Source organism: Schistocerca cancellata, chromosome 10, assembly GCF_023864275.1.
Source record: "Schistocerca cancellata isolate TAMUIC-IGC-003103 chromosome 10, iqSchCanc2.1, whole genome shotgun sequence".
Classification (NCBI taxonomy): Eukaryota; Metazoa; Arthropoda; class Insecta; order Orthoptera; family Acrididae; genus Schistocerca; species Schistocerca cancellata.
In genome coordinates this window covers 144,221,038-144,239,206 of record NC_064635.1, presented here as the reverse complement: position 1 = coordinate 144,239,206, position 18,169 = coordinate 144,221,038, and the positions used below count along the sequence as shown (strand labels likewise).

Below are 18,169 nucleotides of genomic sequence, written 5' to 3'. Positions count from 1 at the left end.
TCTTCAATAATGTGCATGGCAGAGGATACTTATGGTACCACTCTTAGATCCCCCCTCCCACCCCTGCTCTCCCCCCCCCCCCCCCTTTCCTTATTCTACACTCCTGGAAATTGAAATAAGAACACCGTGAATTCATTGTCCCAGGAAGGGGAAACTTTATTGACACATTCCTGGGGTCAGATAACATCACATGATCACACTGACAGAACCACAGACACATAGACACAGGCAACAGAGCATGCACAATGTCGGCACTAGTACAGTGTGTATCCACCTTTCGCAGCAATGCAGGCTGCTATTCTCCCATGGAGACGATCGTAGAGATGCTGGATGTAGTCCTGTGGAACGGCTTGCCATGCCATTTCCACCTGGCGCCTCAGTTGAACCAGCGTTCGTGCTGAACGTGCAGACCGCGTGAGACGACGCTTCATCCAGTCCCAAACATGCTCAATGGGGGACAGATCCGGAGATCTTGCTGGCCAGGGTAGTTGACGTACACCTTCTAGAGCACGTTGAGTGGCACGGGATACATGCGGACGTGCATTGTCCTGTTGGAACAGCAAGTTCCCTTGCCGGTCTAGGAATGGTAGAACGATGGGTTCGATGACGGTTTGGATGTACCGTGCACTATTCAGTGTCCCCTCGACGATCACCAGTGGTGTACGGCCAGTGTAGGAGATCGCTCCCCACACCATGATGCCGGGTGTTGGCCCTGTGTGCCTCGGTCGTATGCAGTCCTGATTGTGGCGCTCACCTGCACGGCGCCAAACACGCATACGACCATCATTGGCACCAAAGCAGAAGCGACTCTCATCGCTGAAGACGACACGTCTCCATTCGTCCCTCCATTCACGCCTGTCGCGACACCACTGGAGGCGGGCTGCACGATGTTGGGGCGTGAGCGGAAGACGGCCTAACGGTGTGTGGGACCGTAGCCCAGCTTCATGGAGACGGTTGCGAATGGTCCTCGCCGATACCCCAGGAGCAACAGTGTCCCTAATTTGCTGGGAAGTGGCGGTGCGGTCCCCTACGGCACTGCGTAGGATCCTACGGTCTTGGCGTGCATCCGTGCGTCGGTCCGGTCCGGTCCCAGGTCGACGGGCACGTGCACCTTCCGCCGACCACTGGCGACAACATCGATGTACTGTGGAGACCTCACGCCCCACGTGTTGAGCAATTCGGCGGTATGTCCTCCCGGCCTCCCGCATGCCCACTATACGCCCTCGCTCAAAGTCCGTCAAGTGCACATACGGTTCACGTCCACGCTGTCGCGGCATGCTACCAGTGTTAAAGACTGCGATGGAGCTCCGTATGCCACGGCAAACTGGCTGACACTGACGGCGGCGGTGCACAAATGCTGCGCAGCTAGCGCCATTCGACGGCCAACACCGCGGTTCCTGGTGTGTCCGCTGTGCCGTGCGTGTGATCATTGCTTGTACAGCCCTCTCGCAGTGTCCGGAGCAAGTATGGTGGGTCTGACACACCGGTGTCAATGTGTTCTTTTTTCCATTTCCAGGAGTGTATTTGTGAATGGCACATGGGAAAAATGACTGTTGGTAAACATTCATATTAGTTCCAAATTATCAGAGTTTCACTTAGTGGTCATTCTGTGAGCTGTGTAGGATGAAATAATAAAGTGCCTCGCACTTCCTGGAATGCAGTCTCGGAATTTCAACATTAAATTTCCGTGTGATGCAAAATGTCTCTCGTGTAGTGTCTGTACTATTTTTGTTAAGCATCTCTGTAATGCTGACTAAGTGATCCCATGATGTAGCATGCCATTCTTCGTTGGATCTCATCTACCTCCTTTATTTATCCAACTTGGTAATGGTCCCAGCCTGATGAACAGTACTCCTGAATCGGTCAAAAGTGTGTTTTGTTTGCCACTTCTTCCATGGATGAATTAAATCCAGGATGGAATAATGACCATATTATGAAAAGGATAGATTGCTACGCATTGTGTGGTTGCAGATAGGCCCAACAGGAAAGACAGTTCTACAAGAAAGCTTTTGGCCAAAAGGCCTTCCCCCAGACAACACACACACACACACACACACACACACACACACACACACACACACACACACACGTGGCTGCTTTCTGTGGCTGCCGAGGCCAGACTGTAAGCACCTGCGCACAGTGGGAGAAGCAGTCGGGGGGGGTGGGGGGGGTGGGGGGGGGGAGGATCAGGAGGAGGATTGGTGGTGGTGGTGGTGGTGGTGGTGGTGGTGGTGGTGAGGCTGGGGCAGAGAGGATGAGGGATAGCAGGGTAGGCGTGGGGGAGGGTAAAGTGATGCTTTTGGGAGCATACAAGCAGGATCCAGAGGGGACAGGCTGTGATGCAGTCATTAAAATGAAGAACATTCTGTTGGGCAGCGTGCTCAGCAACTGAGTGGTGCAGCTGTTCCTTGGCCAGTTTATTGGTAGCCATTCATATGGACAGACAGTTGGTTGTCATGCCCATGTAGAACACAGCCCTGCCTTTGATGGTATAGGTCATGCTTGTGCCCAGACTGGAATAGGTGGTGGCGGGAGCATGTAAGAGTCAGGTTTGTCATCTAGATCTATTACAGGGATATGAGCCGTGAGGCAAGAGGTTGAGAGCAGGGGTTGTGGAGGGATGGATTACGTGGGTTTGGTGGGTGGCGGAATACCATTGTGGGAGGGGTGCGAAGGATAGTGGGTAGAACGTTCTTCATTTTAGGGCACAACAAGAGATGGTCAAAACAATGGTGGAGGATGTGATTCAGTTGCTCCAGTCCAGGATGGTCCTGAGTCACAAGGGGAATGCTCCTCCATGGCTGGACTTTGGGACCTTGGGAGGAGTTGGGTGACTTGACAGATAGAGATCTGCTTTTGTACAAGGATGGGATGGTAGTTATGGTCCGTGAAGACCTCTGTGAAACCTTTGATATATTTTGAGGAGGACTGATCATCGCTACAGATGTGACGACTGTGGGTGGCTAAGCTGTATGGAAGGATGGAAGGGGGACTTCTTGGTATGGAATGGGTGGCAGCTGTCGAAGTGGAGGTATTGCTAGTGGTTGGTAGCTTTGATATGGATGGATGTACTGATGTAGCCATCTTTGAGATGGTCAACATAAAGGAAGACTGCTTGTTGGGTTGAGGAGGACCAGATGAAGCGAAATGGCATAGAAGGTATTGAGTTTCTGGAGGAATGTGGGTAGGGTGTCCTTAACCTCAATCCAAATCACAAAGATGTCATCAGTGAATCTGAACCAAGTGAATGGTTTGGGATTCTCTTTGATTAGGAATGATTCCTCTCATAGATTTGCACAAGATAGTGTCATGCAGGTGCCCATTGCTGTACCCCAAATTTGTTTGTAGGATATGCTTTCAAAGGAGAAGTAATTGTGGGTGAAGATATAGTTGGTCAGGAGGGACGTTATAGGCCTGGAATCCACTAGGTGTTGTGGAAGGTAGTGTTCAATAGTGGCATGTTGAAGAGTTCCATGGACCACAGCGATACAACCCAGAAAAATTCTCAACAGCTGAATAGTGGCGAGGCCATGGGCATTAGGGATGTTAGTGCAAAGGGAGGTGGCATCAATAGTGATGGGCAGGGCACCATGTGGTAGAGGAACAGTAACTGTTGAGTCAGTGGAGGAAGTGGTTGGTATCTTCCATATAGGAGAGTAGATTGCAGGTAATAGCCTGGAGATGTTGGTCTAGGAGAGTCCCTCCTTGGAGGCATAGTAAGCGACCACAATAGGATGTCCTAGGTGGTTGGGTTTATGGACTTCAGGAAGCATGTAGAAGGTAGGAGTGTTGGGAGTGGTAAGGGTGGGTGGGGGAGAGGGATTGGGGGGGGGGGGGGGGGTAGAGAGAGAGAGAGAGAGAGAGAGAGAGAGAGAGAGAGAGAGAGAGAGAGAGTTGTGTTGTTTAATTCGGAAGGAGGCCTTTGGGTGGAAAGCTTACTTGTTAAGTCTTTTTCTTTTGCCTATCTGTGACCTAAATTCCTTAAGATTTTCTTAGTGACTCTCAATCTCACATCTGCTTATTCTACCATTTGTTTTATGTGGTCATTCCACATTATCTCTGGAAGATAACTTGTAGGTAATTTTTGGTGGTTTGCTAATGAGTGATTTGTCACCTATCTGTAATCATACACTTGTGGATTTAGTGGCTGCTGGTGACAGTGATTCCTGGCCTTGGTACAAAATTTCACTTATGCTTCAGTCTGTATTCATGAAATCATATCTGTATGAGAACCATAAAGCCTCTGAAATTGTGTCTTCATATTTATAAATTTGAAGACTGGATCTAGTCTCTTTGATGGCAAGATAATGTCTTCAATTGCAAACAACTGGCTAGAGCAAGCTTTGTTATGTGCGCTTGTCAGAATAGCTTCGTCAGTCTTGAGCCCTGATTTTCCACAGTCAGACTGGTTGTGATGCCTGCCAAAAGCACTGTCCAAGAATAACATGAAGACATCATTCTGTTAAAACAACAAATTTGAAGGCATACGTTCTATCATTGGCATATATTTCTGTCGGCTGGACATATTTCCCATTTGCTACTTTCAGCATAGTTGTTTTCATGGAATATAGTTTTCTTTAGCTGGTGATAAGCATTCAGCATTACAGGGAAAGGAACCCTCAAGTTGACTAGTTGCTGGACAAGTTCGATGTTAGTGATCAACGTCGATGAGATTTCCTGACGTGTAGGTAAGTGTCATCTGTGGAAGTATGTCATCTGTGGCAGCTTCAGCTCCATAGATGGTCACATGTCTCAATTTTCCTAGGCGAGCAGTTGGTACCTCTGTACAAGAATTGAGAACATCAGTGACATATTGTAGTGCGACCTCGTCCAGGGAGAGGTGATAGGCTTCAAACTACATGTTGACAACAGTCATCTCCATCTGACTTGCGTGAATAAAATTGTGGTGTGTGACATGTAGCATAATAGTGATCTTTCTCTGAAGCAGCATACAAATGTCTTGGGTACACCACAGCAGAAACATGCTGGCATGTTGTCTTGTGTCCTCCAAATGTCTGTCCTTCTGTGGGCATTAAACTTCGTGGAGGAGTCAGTTGTATGTGCATTGCTCAAATGCCGGATTGTTGTTTGAAGGCTACGACATAATCCTGAGTGAGCTGGGTCCATTCTTCACAGTGCATTCGACTTGTGGCAGAGATTGGTGCTAAATGTTGGTCTTATACTACTAGAGGTGGGCCAAACGGTTATTCTGGAGTAACCGTTATCACAGTTTCCAGTTATTCTTTGATAACCGTTATCGTTAACCATTATTAATAACTGCCAAGTTATTTTTCGCTAGCGAATACCGATAACTCCGACAGTTAAATAACGACATAGTTGGAATCCATCAGTTTAGTTATCAGTATAACTGCGAGTAGTGTGAAATAGCAGGAATGTCGTATGAATCGTGTCATAACCTTAGCTTATTAACTCCGGGTACATTTTAGTTGATGTTAGAACGATTATTAGTGTTTCATATTATATGTTTGTAGGTTATCGGTCGCTATTAGAAATATTATCTTCGCAGCTGCGACAGAAAGTACGCGGAACTTCGCCAAAGCACTGTTTAAGTAAAATGTTAACAACATGCGTTTTTAAGTATGAAGTAATATGTAAACTGAGTACTGTAGGTTAAATTCGAAGCTTAATTTCTTGTGCTGCTCACATAATAGAATAAAGTGTACAGCCTTATAATACAACAAAAAAATATACGTAATGTGACAGATTCGTTTACTCCTGTGCTGTAAAAGCTAGTCCTATTGGGTAAAGTGTGAGTACGCTAATCCCAAGTTTTATGTCAGATTTGCAAAACTGCTCGATTTCTCCAGCGACAGCATGTTTTATAACATATGAAGACATGCAGATCGAAATAGGTTGACAGAGTTACATTTCTGGGGCTACAACTCGATAATAAATTCAGTTGGGAAGGGCATACCCACATTTTTTTCATTCTGTTATTTCATAAGGGAGCATATTTTGTGGGAACTTATCAAAACGTAGCAGAAGTTTTTCGCATGTAAAAGTGTGTAATAAAAATCGTTTGTGGTATCAATTCAAGAACATCATGTAGGAACCTGTTCAAGGAAACTTTGTATTCTAACCACTGCTTCCTAGTATATTTATTCCTTTATGAAATTTGTTACAAGTATTTCCAACAAATAGCTTAATACATAATATCAGTACTAGAAATGGGAACAGCAATCTACGTAAAGACCTAAAATTACTTACCTTGGTCCAAAAGGGGTCCAATATGCAGGAAACATGCATTTTCAATAAACTGCCAGCAAGTCAGCAACCATTAAAAACTTGGTTTCAGATAAGGCACGGTTTACAGTGTGTTTTGAAAAGACTATTTGATACAGAAGTGTCTGATTCCACCCGTCATCAATATGCCGGAAATGGCTATTTTAAGTGTGTCTATGACGTCACTACATACACATGGCAACAAACACGAAGATACATATAAATAATACAGTAACATTTCCCACCAAAAATACAATCAAACCAATGGGACAACTGCGGGAAGTTGGGGGTTTTAGGGTGAGGACAAGCTAGTAAAAAAATATTCACAAATTATCCACAAAACACAAAATATAGCCAAATACAACAAAAAGAAAACAAAAAGAAAAAAAAAATTACAGCATTCTGCTACACCAACAAAAATCTGCAGGAATCGGACACTTCCCTTGAACAATATAGGTCAACTATAGGTGACAATACCAAAACACCAATACCCACAACTAAAAGTACGAAAATTGGAGTCAGACATTTCCCTTGACCTATGTAGGTCAACCTCAGATGACGATACTAAAACATCAAACACACACAACTATGAAAATGGGAATCGGTCCATTTTCCGGTGACCTATATAGGTCCACCACAGCTACTGATGCCAAAAAACACCTACAACTGCGAAAAATAAAACCACAATCCCAAAAGTCCCACAAATCAATCATCCCTACATAAATTAAATCACATTCAATACATCATAAATACACAAAACATCACAGCTGGAAAAAAAAAATTAATTACCACCAGCAAATTCCGGCACTGCAACCTAGATCGACAGCCCCCCTCCCCCCCCCCCCCCCCCCCCCCCCCCCCCCCCCCCCCACACACACACACACACACACACACACACAAACCAACTCATAAACACCGTGCCGTAATGACATTCACACACCACAACACCTTTACGTCGAAGCAGACGGGTGGAATCAGACGCTTCCATTGACCCCTCCTTCTACTCTGTAGATGAATATCGTAACAGAGACTGATAGACCAGCTTAGGTAAAAATTCTGCTATATTTCAGTTTTGACAGCACTTGGTTGCAACAGTCAAGATCGGGTATTCTGTGTACGATAAATTTATTAAAAGTACGTAACTGTGTTTTATTCTGTCAGTGTACCAATTCTGTAAATATTAGCAGTTACTGTGGTATATTCACATATTTTGACAATCTCCTGACAAATGATGAGGATAATAATTATTATATTCCACTATATTATGTTATACTTTCTGACATGTTATTTGTCATTCGCGATGGCCAGCGGCTATTTCTGTAGCAGTACGAAAATATTTCTTCGCTCCAGTTACTATCCTCTCTGGAAATATCACCTGGAACTACGACCTTTAACTGGAGTCACCGAGTCAGGAACGTCTAGACACACAGTTATTCCGTTACCAGCTTCAAGGTTATCTGTAGTGGTAGACCGATAACTACCAGAGAACTAGAACTACGAGCCAATAACGATAACTGCCAGAGGAGAATACCGGTCTCTGACAGTTATTTCCATAGTCGCTCGAATTCCTAAGTAACTTTCCTTCTACTACCCATCCAAGCTAAATTAACACGTAAGGCGGTGGCTTAAGGGAACGACCGTACTTGTTAATGCCTGTACTGCAGCTCCTATCAGCCATGGCTCGGATATTAACTTTATTTAATTGTTTATGCTAAAAGTAACGAAGGCCCACGAAATAGTACACAGTTCTTATCAACAGATGGCGCGCAGTCTCACAGTTATTCCCATGGTCTATAGAACGCCTTCCAAATGCGCAGTACGATCTTCGGTCAACAGATGGCGCGAGGCACTGTTGACACTAAACAGTTATTGAAATAACTGCCAGAATCAGAGGAACGGTTATCACAGTAACCGTTACTTCTCAGTAACCGGTTATTTCTATCAGTTACGTTATTTTTTGCCACCTCTGTATACTACTATTTTAATGTTATCTCCTGACACACAGAATCGACATTGATGGATGCTGTCTCTTCTGTACTCGGTCCAACATTTCTGGCTGCCATCAACTGCTGTATCTACTCCCTTATTACATCACGTGTGAGAGTTGCAAGGTCATGTGGTCTTCCACAACTGCTCTAGGGACAACATTTGGGAGTCATTCATACTTCTGTAATCAGTGTATTACCTGTTGCATTTCCTCAGTGTGCTAGCACCAGCTGATGAAATCCTTTATAGGTGTGACATTCCTCAGCACGCATCTCCTGCTACACATTTCGTGAAGTGAGAGATTTTGTTTGCATCTGTCGTATACAATTTCACAATGTGGCATAAGGCCAAATCATTCTCTCTGTAACACTGCGTTGCTTCCTCAGGATGTTGGCCCTGTGCTCTTTAATTGTTCTTTCACTAAATGGACTCGCCAGTGATCGTTGCCAAAAAAAATTTTTTTTTTTTTTTTCTCCTGGATTTCTGTCACCTTTGAGCTTCTCTTCGTTGCTCTCGAACCCTGTTTGCCAAATGCACCGTGCCATACCACCAGCTGTGTTTGACAACTTGGTCCTTTCAGCCATTTATCAGTTCATGACCAACCTTTCTGGAAAATGCTAAAGGATGCCAGATGTGTAGATGAGTTAATGCTGTTTTAGGATCTTCTATCTCCTGAATATACAGATCTTAGGTATAATGTACTGCACATATTTAGGTTCCTGTCAATGCAGGTGACAGCTTTTACATTGCCTAATTGGAGCCGTGGTGATGCAGAGGTTTGCAGATACGTGAAGTAGAAGTTTTGAAGTACCTGGTGTCTCCACCAAACAGTGCACCAAGGTCCAAATCCAAGAGTGTCATCAGTGCACTACAACATTTAGCATTGGAAGTATGTTCATTACTGACACCAGCATAGAGACAGAAGTGTTTCCTGAGCAGAGAGTGCTGCTAATTTACACAGGCATCGAATATTTCAGGATATGCAAACGTTACAAACGTAAAGAATTTTGAGAACCTTCTACAAAAGATAAATACTAAATAACAAATATTTGCTGGTGATACAGTTCGAACCGGCAACCCACAGCGCATCAGCTGATGACTGTGGTACAGCACGGTGCATGCATCACAACTTGGGGCAATACTTGTAAGTTGTAGTTATTTTTAATGCGTGGCCGGATGTGAAAACGTGACTAGCTATTGTTGACTTGCCATGACTACCTAGCCTGAATGATGCGTCCTTATGTTCCCTGTATCTGAGGGAGAAAGTTCTCCCTTACAAAGTTCTCCCTCTGCATCCAATATGTCTAACGTCACACGTTGTACACTGCATCTTGTATACACCCGATTTCTCAGACTTAATCTTCCTGTTCCCAACTATGGTTTTAGGCTATATTTCACTATATTGTTTGTGTGAAAATCTGTTTTAACATTTAAAATGTTGCTTTTTGTTCGTTTGGAAATTTTTCCTGAGGTCATATAATCCCCTCGCCAACTTTTGTAAGGAACGTTTGGGATCATAATACAGTGAAGGCGACGCAGACTGGTGTGCAAGTGGAAGTTGTAATGGGATTGGCAAACAGAAGAGAGTTGGGTGATTGGAAAGGGAAGTGAACATTATGTCCAATGTGTAATACATTGTGAAGTTTGCTACATGTGTTTTAGTTACTTTCACGAGATGATTAAAATGTTGTTAGCCCGATGATGGAAGCGTCAAATCTCTTTGCTGTGCTATATGAACATTGTTGACTGCTACTATGCTAGAATATTCATTATGCTTCAGATTTTTTTCTGGTGTAGGCAGAGTTCTAGTTGTGATGAGCAACAGACTGTCCCGGGTTTTGTAACACAATATCTTATTGTTTCCTTTATGAAAAACTGAATTTTGATAAATATTATGAATAATTTCATTTGATGGATGATTTTGCTATCAAGACTAAAGGAAACATATCATGTGCCAATGATGAAATGGATATTGTTAGAACAATAGCGATACCTACCTTCTGTGCTAAATAGTCTGATCGAAGTTCCTTAATTGAAAGAAATAACCTGACAGAGAATTTTTTTCTCTCTCCATTTAGTCTTTCAATGTGTGATAAACAAAATTCAGAATTTTCTACAATGACTGATTCCACTTTGCATACAAATTAAAGTCCTGTCTTCAACAACAACGAGCTGAACTGAAATTAGTCATTATAACACGGTAGTGAGACCTGTGCTAACAGCTGCTTTAATATTTATAACTTATTGACAATCAACACATGCTCATCTTTATTACAGCTTACCATGTAATTAAGTTTCCAGAAGCCAAGTAGTAGGGGTAATGCAGGAGTAATGAATAAAAAATAGGAGGCAGGTAAGTTACTACAAAGAGCATAGGGAACGCATTATTGTAGCCAAGATAGGCACAAAGCCCACGCCTACCACAGTAGTAAAAGTTCATATGCTAACTCGCTCCACAGACGACGAAGAGATTGAAGAAATGTATGATAAGATAAAAGAAATTATTCCGATAGTGAAGGGAGAAAAAATTTAATGGTCATGGGGGACTGGAATTTGATAGTAGGAAAAGGAAGAGAAGGTGAAGTTATAGGCGAATATGGAATTTGGGATAAGTGATGAAAGAGGAAGCCACCTGGTAGAATTTTGCATTTGGTTTAAAAATCGTGAAAGAAGGTTGTATACGTGGAAGAGGCCGGGAGACACTGGAAGGTTTCAGATAAATTATATAATGGTAAGACAGAGATTTAGGAGCCAGATTTTAAATTCTAAAACATTTCCAGGGGCATATGTGGACGCTGACCACGTTCTGTTGGTTATGAACTGTTGATTAAAGCTGAGGAAACTGCGAAAAAGTGGGAATTTAAGGAGCTTCAATCTGGATAAATTGAAAGAACCAGAGGTTGTAGAGTTTCAAAGAGAGCATTAGGGAAGGATTGACAAGAATGGGGGAAAGAAATACAGGAGAAGAAGAATCGATAGCTTTGAAAGATGAAATTGTAAAGGCAGCAGAGGATCAAGTAGGTAAAAAGATGAGGGCTAATAGAAATCCTTGGGTAACAGAAGAGATATTGAATTTAATGATGAAAGGAGAAAATATAAAAATGCAGTAAATGAAGTAGGCAAAAATGAATACAAACATCTCAAAAATAAGATCGACAAGAAGTTCAAAGTGGCTAAACAGGGATGGCTAGAGGACAAATGTAAGAATGTAGAGGCGTATATCACGAGGGGTAAAATAGATACTGCCTACAGGAAAATTAGAGACCTTTGGAGAAAAGAGAACCACCTGTATGAATATCAAGAGTTCATATGGGAACCGTTCTAAGCAAAGAAGGGAAAGCAGAAAGGTGGAAGGAGTATATAGAGGGTCTGTACAAGGGAAATGTTCTTGAGGACAATGTTATGGAAATGGAAGAGGAGGTAGAAGAATATGAAATGGGAGATATGATACTGCGTGAAGAGTTTGACAGAGCACTGAAAGACCTAAGCCAAATAGGGCCCCAGGAGTAGACAACGTTCTGTTAGAGATACTGATAGCCTTGGGAGAGCCAGCCCTGACAAAACTCTACCATCTGGTGAGCAGACTTTAAGAAGAATATAATAATTCAAATCCCAGAGGAAGCAGGTGTTGACAGATGTGGAAATTATCAAACTATCGGTTTAATGGCTGCAAAATACTATATGAATTTTTTACAGATGAATGGAAAAACTGGTAGAAGCCGACCTCGGGGAGGATCAGTTTGGATTCCATAGAAATGTTGGAACACATCAGACAATTCTGACTGTATGTCTTACCTTAGAAAATAGATTAAGGAAAGGCAAAGCTATGTTTATATAGCATTTGTAGACTTGGAGAAAGCTTTTGACAATGTTGACTGGAATACTCCCTTTCAGATTCTGAAAGTGCCAGGGTTCAAACACAGGGAGCGAAAGGCTATTTACAATTTGTACAGAAACCAGATGGCAGTTATAAGAGTCGAGGGGCATGAAAGGGAAGCAGTGGTTGGGGAGGGGGTGAGGCAGGGTTGTAGCCTATCCCCAACGTTATTCATTCTGTATATTGAGCAAGCAGTAAAGAAAACAAAAGAAAAATTTGAAATAGGAATTAAAATCCATGGAGAAGAAATAAAAACTTTGAGGTTTGCCAATGACATTGTAATTCTGTGAGACAGCAAAGGAACTGGAAGAGCAGTTGAACAGAATGGACAGTGTCTTGAAAGGAGGATATAAGATGAACATTAACAATAGGAAAATGAGGATAATGGAATGTAGTCGAATTAAATCAGGTGATACTGGGGGAAGTAGGATAGGAAATGACACACTTAGAGTAGTAAACGAGTTTTGCTATTAGGGGAGCAAAATAACTGATGGTGGTCGAAGTAGAGGGGATATAAAATGTAGACTGGAAATGGCAAGGAAAGCATTTTTGAATAAGAGAAATTTGTTAACATAGTGTAGATTTAAGTGTCAGGAAGTCTTTTCTGAAAATATTTGTATGGAGTGTAGCCATGTATGGAAGTGAAACATGGACGATAACTAGTTTAGACAAGAAGAGAATAGAAGCTTTCGAAATGTGGTGCTACAGAAGAAAGCTGAAGATTAGATGGGTAGATCACGCAACTACATAACTAATGAGGTGGTACTAAATAGAAATGGGCAGAAGAGAAATTTGTGGCACAACCTGACTAGAGGAAGGGATCAGTTGGTAGGACATGTTCTGAGGCATCAAGGGATCACCAATTTAGTATTGGAGGGAAGCATGGAGGGTATTATCGTAGATATTCAGAAGGATGTAGGTTGCAGTAGTTACTTGGAGATGAAGCAGCACGCACAGGATAGAGTAATATGGAGGGCTGCATCAAACCAGTCTCTGGACTGAAGACCACAACAACAAGAAGCCAAGTAACTTTACAATTAGTGTAATTACGATCATAATTTTTGATTAATTTTAATTTTTCTGGCCAAACCCAAAATCTCTCACCGTTATCTCTCACTTTACTCTTTTTAACATTTTTCGTGCTTATAAAGTGCTTCAACATTTGCCCACAAGTATTTGAATATTAATTTGTGTGTTCATCCTGTCAGTAAATAATACTTCTACAAAACTGAAGATATTTTAGGAGAAAAACATGAATTTAAGTGACACTGCAATACATCGCTTTTTATGTGTTTATTATTGGTAGATTTTTAAGTTGTACATTTACTAAATACATGAAAGAAACTTCTCAGAGAAATAATAAAAAAATTGCAACATACATGTTTGTCGAGTTGTAGGTTGGCTTGTGTGAGTCGTATTCTGCAGTATCGCAGTGTTTGCATTTACTTTACAGCATGACCCATTATTTCTCCAGGCACTTGGGTTGGTTGGTCCATAGTTCCTGCTGAAAAGCACTCACTACCTGCTTGTACATCTTAACACTGTACTAATTTGAAATTCTATATTTGTGTCTGTTACAGAGCTAAGCATCCAGCCATCTCTAAACCCCATCCTCATCCCGCGCCACATACAGGAAGCGGGTGGAGCGAGCGGTGCCGTGTCAGACGCCACGGCGGGTGCCAACCCAGGCAGTGGGGGAGCTGTTGGCACGGGGAGTAGTGTAACCGAAGGTGCCGGCAGCTCCGGAGGGGCGGGCAACGACGCCGGAGGTGTCGGAGCCGGCGCTCCGAGCAGCGGAGGCGGCGGATCTGCGGCGACGGCCGCTTCGACGAGCATGGCCTAGGTGCTTGTTTGCCTTTCGTGAGGGTGAGGTTGAGGGCAGTTGGCAGAGGTGTGAACAGACCACGTAAGGAGGCACTGGAACGCAGAGAAGGGTGAGGAGGGAGAAGAGGAACAGCTGCTACAGGGCGTAGTCGTGGGCATTTGTCCGAATATTTTATTTCATTTTATAATTATTACCTTTTTTACTTTTTGTTTCTAAGAATATTTCATCTCCTGCTGTAGTCTTTGGATCTTATGATTGTTACTAACTTTTTTAAAAAAATGTTGGCATTTTACTGTAAATGAAAAGTACCTGCTGAATGGAATGTATAATTAGCCTTTAAAAAACTTGGCATTAGATATGTGTAAGAAAATTGATTTATCGGTTGGCTTATTGAAGTCATGTATGTGATTGTTTTAATTAGGCAGGAAATGTTTTAGATACCAGTGCCACTCTGCTGGACTACAGTCAGTTTCCTTTTTTTTTAAAAAAAAAAAAGATGCGCGGAGATAGTGTATATACTAGTGTGGCAGTTGCCATCCTTTTTATGGCCATGGCATTATATTTTACCAGTGTACAAATATTGATGCTAATTGGTCAATTTATTTAGCAATATTTGTCCTGATGTCTGTTTAATTTATATAATTTATGGTTAAATGATGCACATGTATAATTTGATCTCACTGGGGAACAGTGACTTGAAAAACTGAACAGTTTGACAAAATTTGAATAAATATTGTTTGTATCCTGGGCCGCTTTGATCGTGATTTAAATTTATACAAGATGATGAAGAATTGTACTTTTATATGGGTCTAACATTGACAGAATAAATGCAGTTGCTATGACATTATTTTGTAAATTTTTCCTTTAGCAGTTGTTTTTGATATTGATCAGAGGAATTGTGTATTTTCTGTGATGAATAAGATTTTTCTTGGTCTTACCTGTAGATGGTAAGGAATGTACATATTGATTCATTCTCAACCGCCATTGGCATACTGTTTTCACTGTATCGAAGCTATTCTTTAATTGTGCCATGTGATTTCAATGTTGCAGCTTATAATGCTTGGAGATCTTGTTAAAGAGTTTGAGTGTTGCTGGATTGAGGTTACTGTCACGGTTAGCATCCAGAGTGAAATTGTAGTGTCACAGTATCAGAATTCCCACAGTTTCCTGTGGTACCGTGTTTCATAAGTACAAAACTTAGCCTAACTGATGTGGGAATTGTTTATCGTTATTATCCTGAGAGTTTGTTCGGTTCGATTTGCCGCTGTTCCTGAGCTAGGTGGCGACTCCGATAGCAGCTCTTTGTGGAGTAGTGGCTTGCAGCAGTTTGATTTTGGATTTTACTTTTCTCTTCCTGCCGTTCTGTGACTTTTCCTCGTGTGTGTCTTAAGGGCTGAGTCGGCGAGAGAGTACCACTAAAGAGGAACGACATAGTACTATATCTCCTGCTTCATTAGAGACTGCTGTTATTATAAATATTTAAAAAAAATGAACTCCACGCAAAGATCTTCCGTGTAGGAAGTTTGTCCCAGAAGCCGTGTGTTTTCGTGCTATTAGATGTAAATGAATATTATCGGAAAAGAATTTAAATAGCCACAGTTAATTATGCAGAAGTAGTCATGATAAGTCACGTCAGATTCAGATGCTTGTATAGTTGACTAAGGATTTTTTTCTTGTTTCCTCGTGTATAAATATAATAAAAGTATGTAATGTTAAACAGTTATGAGTTTAAAGTGATAAGTAATAACAAAAAAAATAGAAGCAGAATTTCTTAATATTACGCAAGGGAAAGGGGATCCCTTCATTTTGTAGGTGGAAGACCGTCACTGTACCAGGCAGATGTGTTGAAGGTTGATGAGTTCCAATTCTATAAATGCTGTATTTGGAAATAAGACTGTAGTATTTATGTGTGATGGTACAAGTAACGTGCACTTCTTCAAAGGTCGAACACCGTAAATGTGCCATCTGTGATACCTTACAGCTTGAACTGTTGTATAACCCACTTTCCTTTGTGTAATGAGTTTAGTACCAAACAGACAAAAAATAAAAAGAAATGCAATGGAATGGCAAATGTAATAACAATCTGTAGACACGCAGTCATATCCTAATAAATGTGACAAAGTTACACATTGTTTGGCCACTCACAATGAGAAACTTTCTGTCAGTACTTCTGTGTGTGCATATTTGACACTGCACATTGTTGCATGTATAAATATTGTGATATTTTGAGAAAAAAGGAAACCTCTGTGAAATTTAACACAGTGATTTAAGAAAGAACCAATAAATCGTTTTATACCCACATAATAGTTGTTATTTGGCATTGTTTTGGAGTTGTCTACTAGTCTTATGTAAAGCATCTTTTGCTTGTTTCTCTGTCAACACAGGCTTGCATGAAGGATTTTTTTTTTAATTTTGTAAGCAAATGAATATATATTCTACATGTAAATATTCCTGTTTTGTGGACTTGTTGTGAGTGGTTTACTAAAAATAGACGTTGTAGGGGACTGATATCCTATCGGTATCTTCAGATACATTTGTCATGAGAATGAAGGTTTTATTGGAGAGGTATATATAATATATACATATATATATATAAATAGAAAATAATTATAATTACCTTTATGTAACATAAAAGTTTTAAATAGTAACAGATTTTTTTGAGACTTACTTGTATCTGTGTTTCCCAGAAATGTACATCATAAAAATAATTTTATGAACAATATATTGTATTTTTAATTTCTTGAATTTACCCTTGACAAAAGCCTTGCATCTTTTGCTGTGGAATCATTTAGAGTGCTGCAGTTCCATTCTCACATTTTTGAGCTGTTATAGTCAATGTAAAACGTACTTATGACGTACTTATGTTGTCTTCTAAGGATCTTACTGCTGCCGCAACAAGTTAAAAAAGAAAAGAAACAAATACTTATCACTAGATGTTGTGCAATACTTCAATAAATTTTCATAACACTTGAATACATTTTTAGTTTCATTATAGTGCATTTTGGTGTTTAACAAAAGTTGTTTGCCTCAGTATTTGAGGACAGTTTAAATTTAATTACTATTTATGCTTTGAGATTGTAATGCCCCAATTGAAATGAAGTAGACGTAAAGACAGAAACAAAACAAGGAAGCATTGAAATGTTGAAAAAAGAAAACAGTTGTTTAAAAATAATAAAAATGTATTGGGAAGGATTGAGTGCTTGAGGCAAAACGCACTCATGCCCCCCCCCCCCCCCCCCTCTTCATTCTATGTTTCTGTGTACTGCATCTGTCCCCCCAATCTCTCTCTCTCTCTCTCTCTCTCTCTCTCTCTCTCTCTCTCTCTCTCTCTCCCCCCCCCCCCCTCCCTCTCCAGTTTTTCCCCAACTACTATTTGTCCTTGTTCTTAATTGCACTGTTTATTTCACTGCTCTTCCTCTTTACCAACATCCATTTCTCACTCTGTCATCATCTCTAACACCTCCCCCTTTATCTTTGTCATCCCTCATCCTTGGCAAAGATCATACCAGCTCTTAACAGTTAACAGAGCATTGCTCTTGCTTTTAACTGCAGAGTCTTATGGATCCTTGAATTGTAAAACCATCTAGCCTCTCCCAGTACAGTCTGATCTGGTAAAAAAAATATGAAAGCAATCAGACATAAAAGCAAACAGTAGGAGGCTCAGGATGGAATAACAGTAATATTAGAATTAGTCAGGCCACAGTGACTGGAAAGAGTAGTCGTATGCATGTGAATTGTTCTTCTATTGTGCCTGTCAGTGAGTCAGTGCAATCTCCTACAAGTTGAGTAGCAATCTATCCATTTCAGTGTGAATATAACATACTTCGCCAACTTATGACTGGAGACTATGGGAGTGCCTGCCAGATCGTATTCAGTCTTTCCTCAATGACCTGTGCTTCAGTTACCACATTGGCAATTTCCTGTCGGACTGCCTTATCCAGGAGAGAGTAGTTCCTGAAGGTGTAGTGCAAAGTGTAACACTTTTTGCAATAACTATTGATGACATCTCATCCACAGTCAGGAATTCTATTAAAAGTTTATTGTATATGGATGATTTTGCCATTTTCTGTTATTGTATATGGATGATTTTGCCACTTTCTGTTTGTTCTTTGTCCAATCTTGCAGCCACCACGTCTCAACTACTGGTGACCATCGGGAGCCTGGAAAATGGGATAAGGCAACTGGTTTTAGGTTCTCATCAGATAATACTGTCTGTGTAAATTTCAGCCACCTACATT

General features: G+C 41.3%; 1 protein-coding gene across 5 annotated transcripts in view; it reads left to right on the top strand.

The window, feature by feature from the left end:
• Positions 1 to 16,653, top strand: part of LOC126106762 (glycogen synthase kinase-3 beta) — a 323,063-nt gene extending 306,410 nt beyond the window's left edge. For all 5 annotated transcript variants that reach the window (XM_049913137.1, XM_049913139.1, XM_049913138.1 and 2 more), the window contains one exon: positions 13,687 to 16,653. In XM_049913137.1, the coding sequence (XP_049769094.1) occupies positions 13,687 to 13,949 (263 nt within the window). In that variant the 3' untranslated portion in view covers positions 13,950 to 16,653. The remainder of the gene's footprint in view (positions 1 to 13,686) is intronic.
• Positions 16,654 to 18,169: the final 1,516 nt, after the last annotated feature.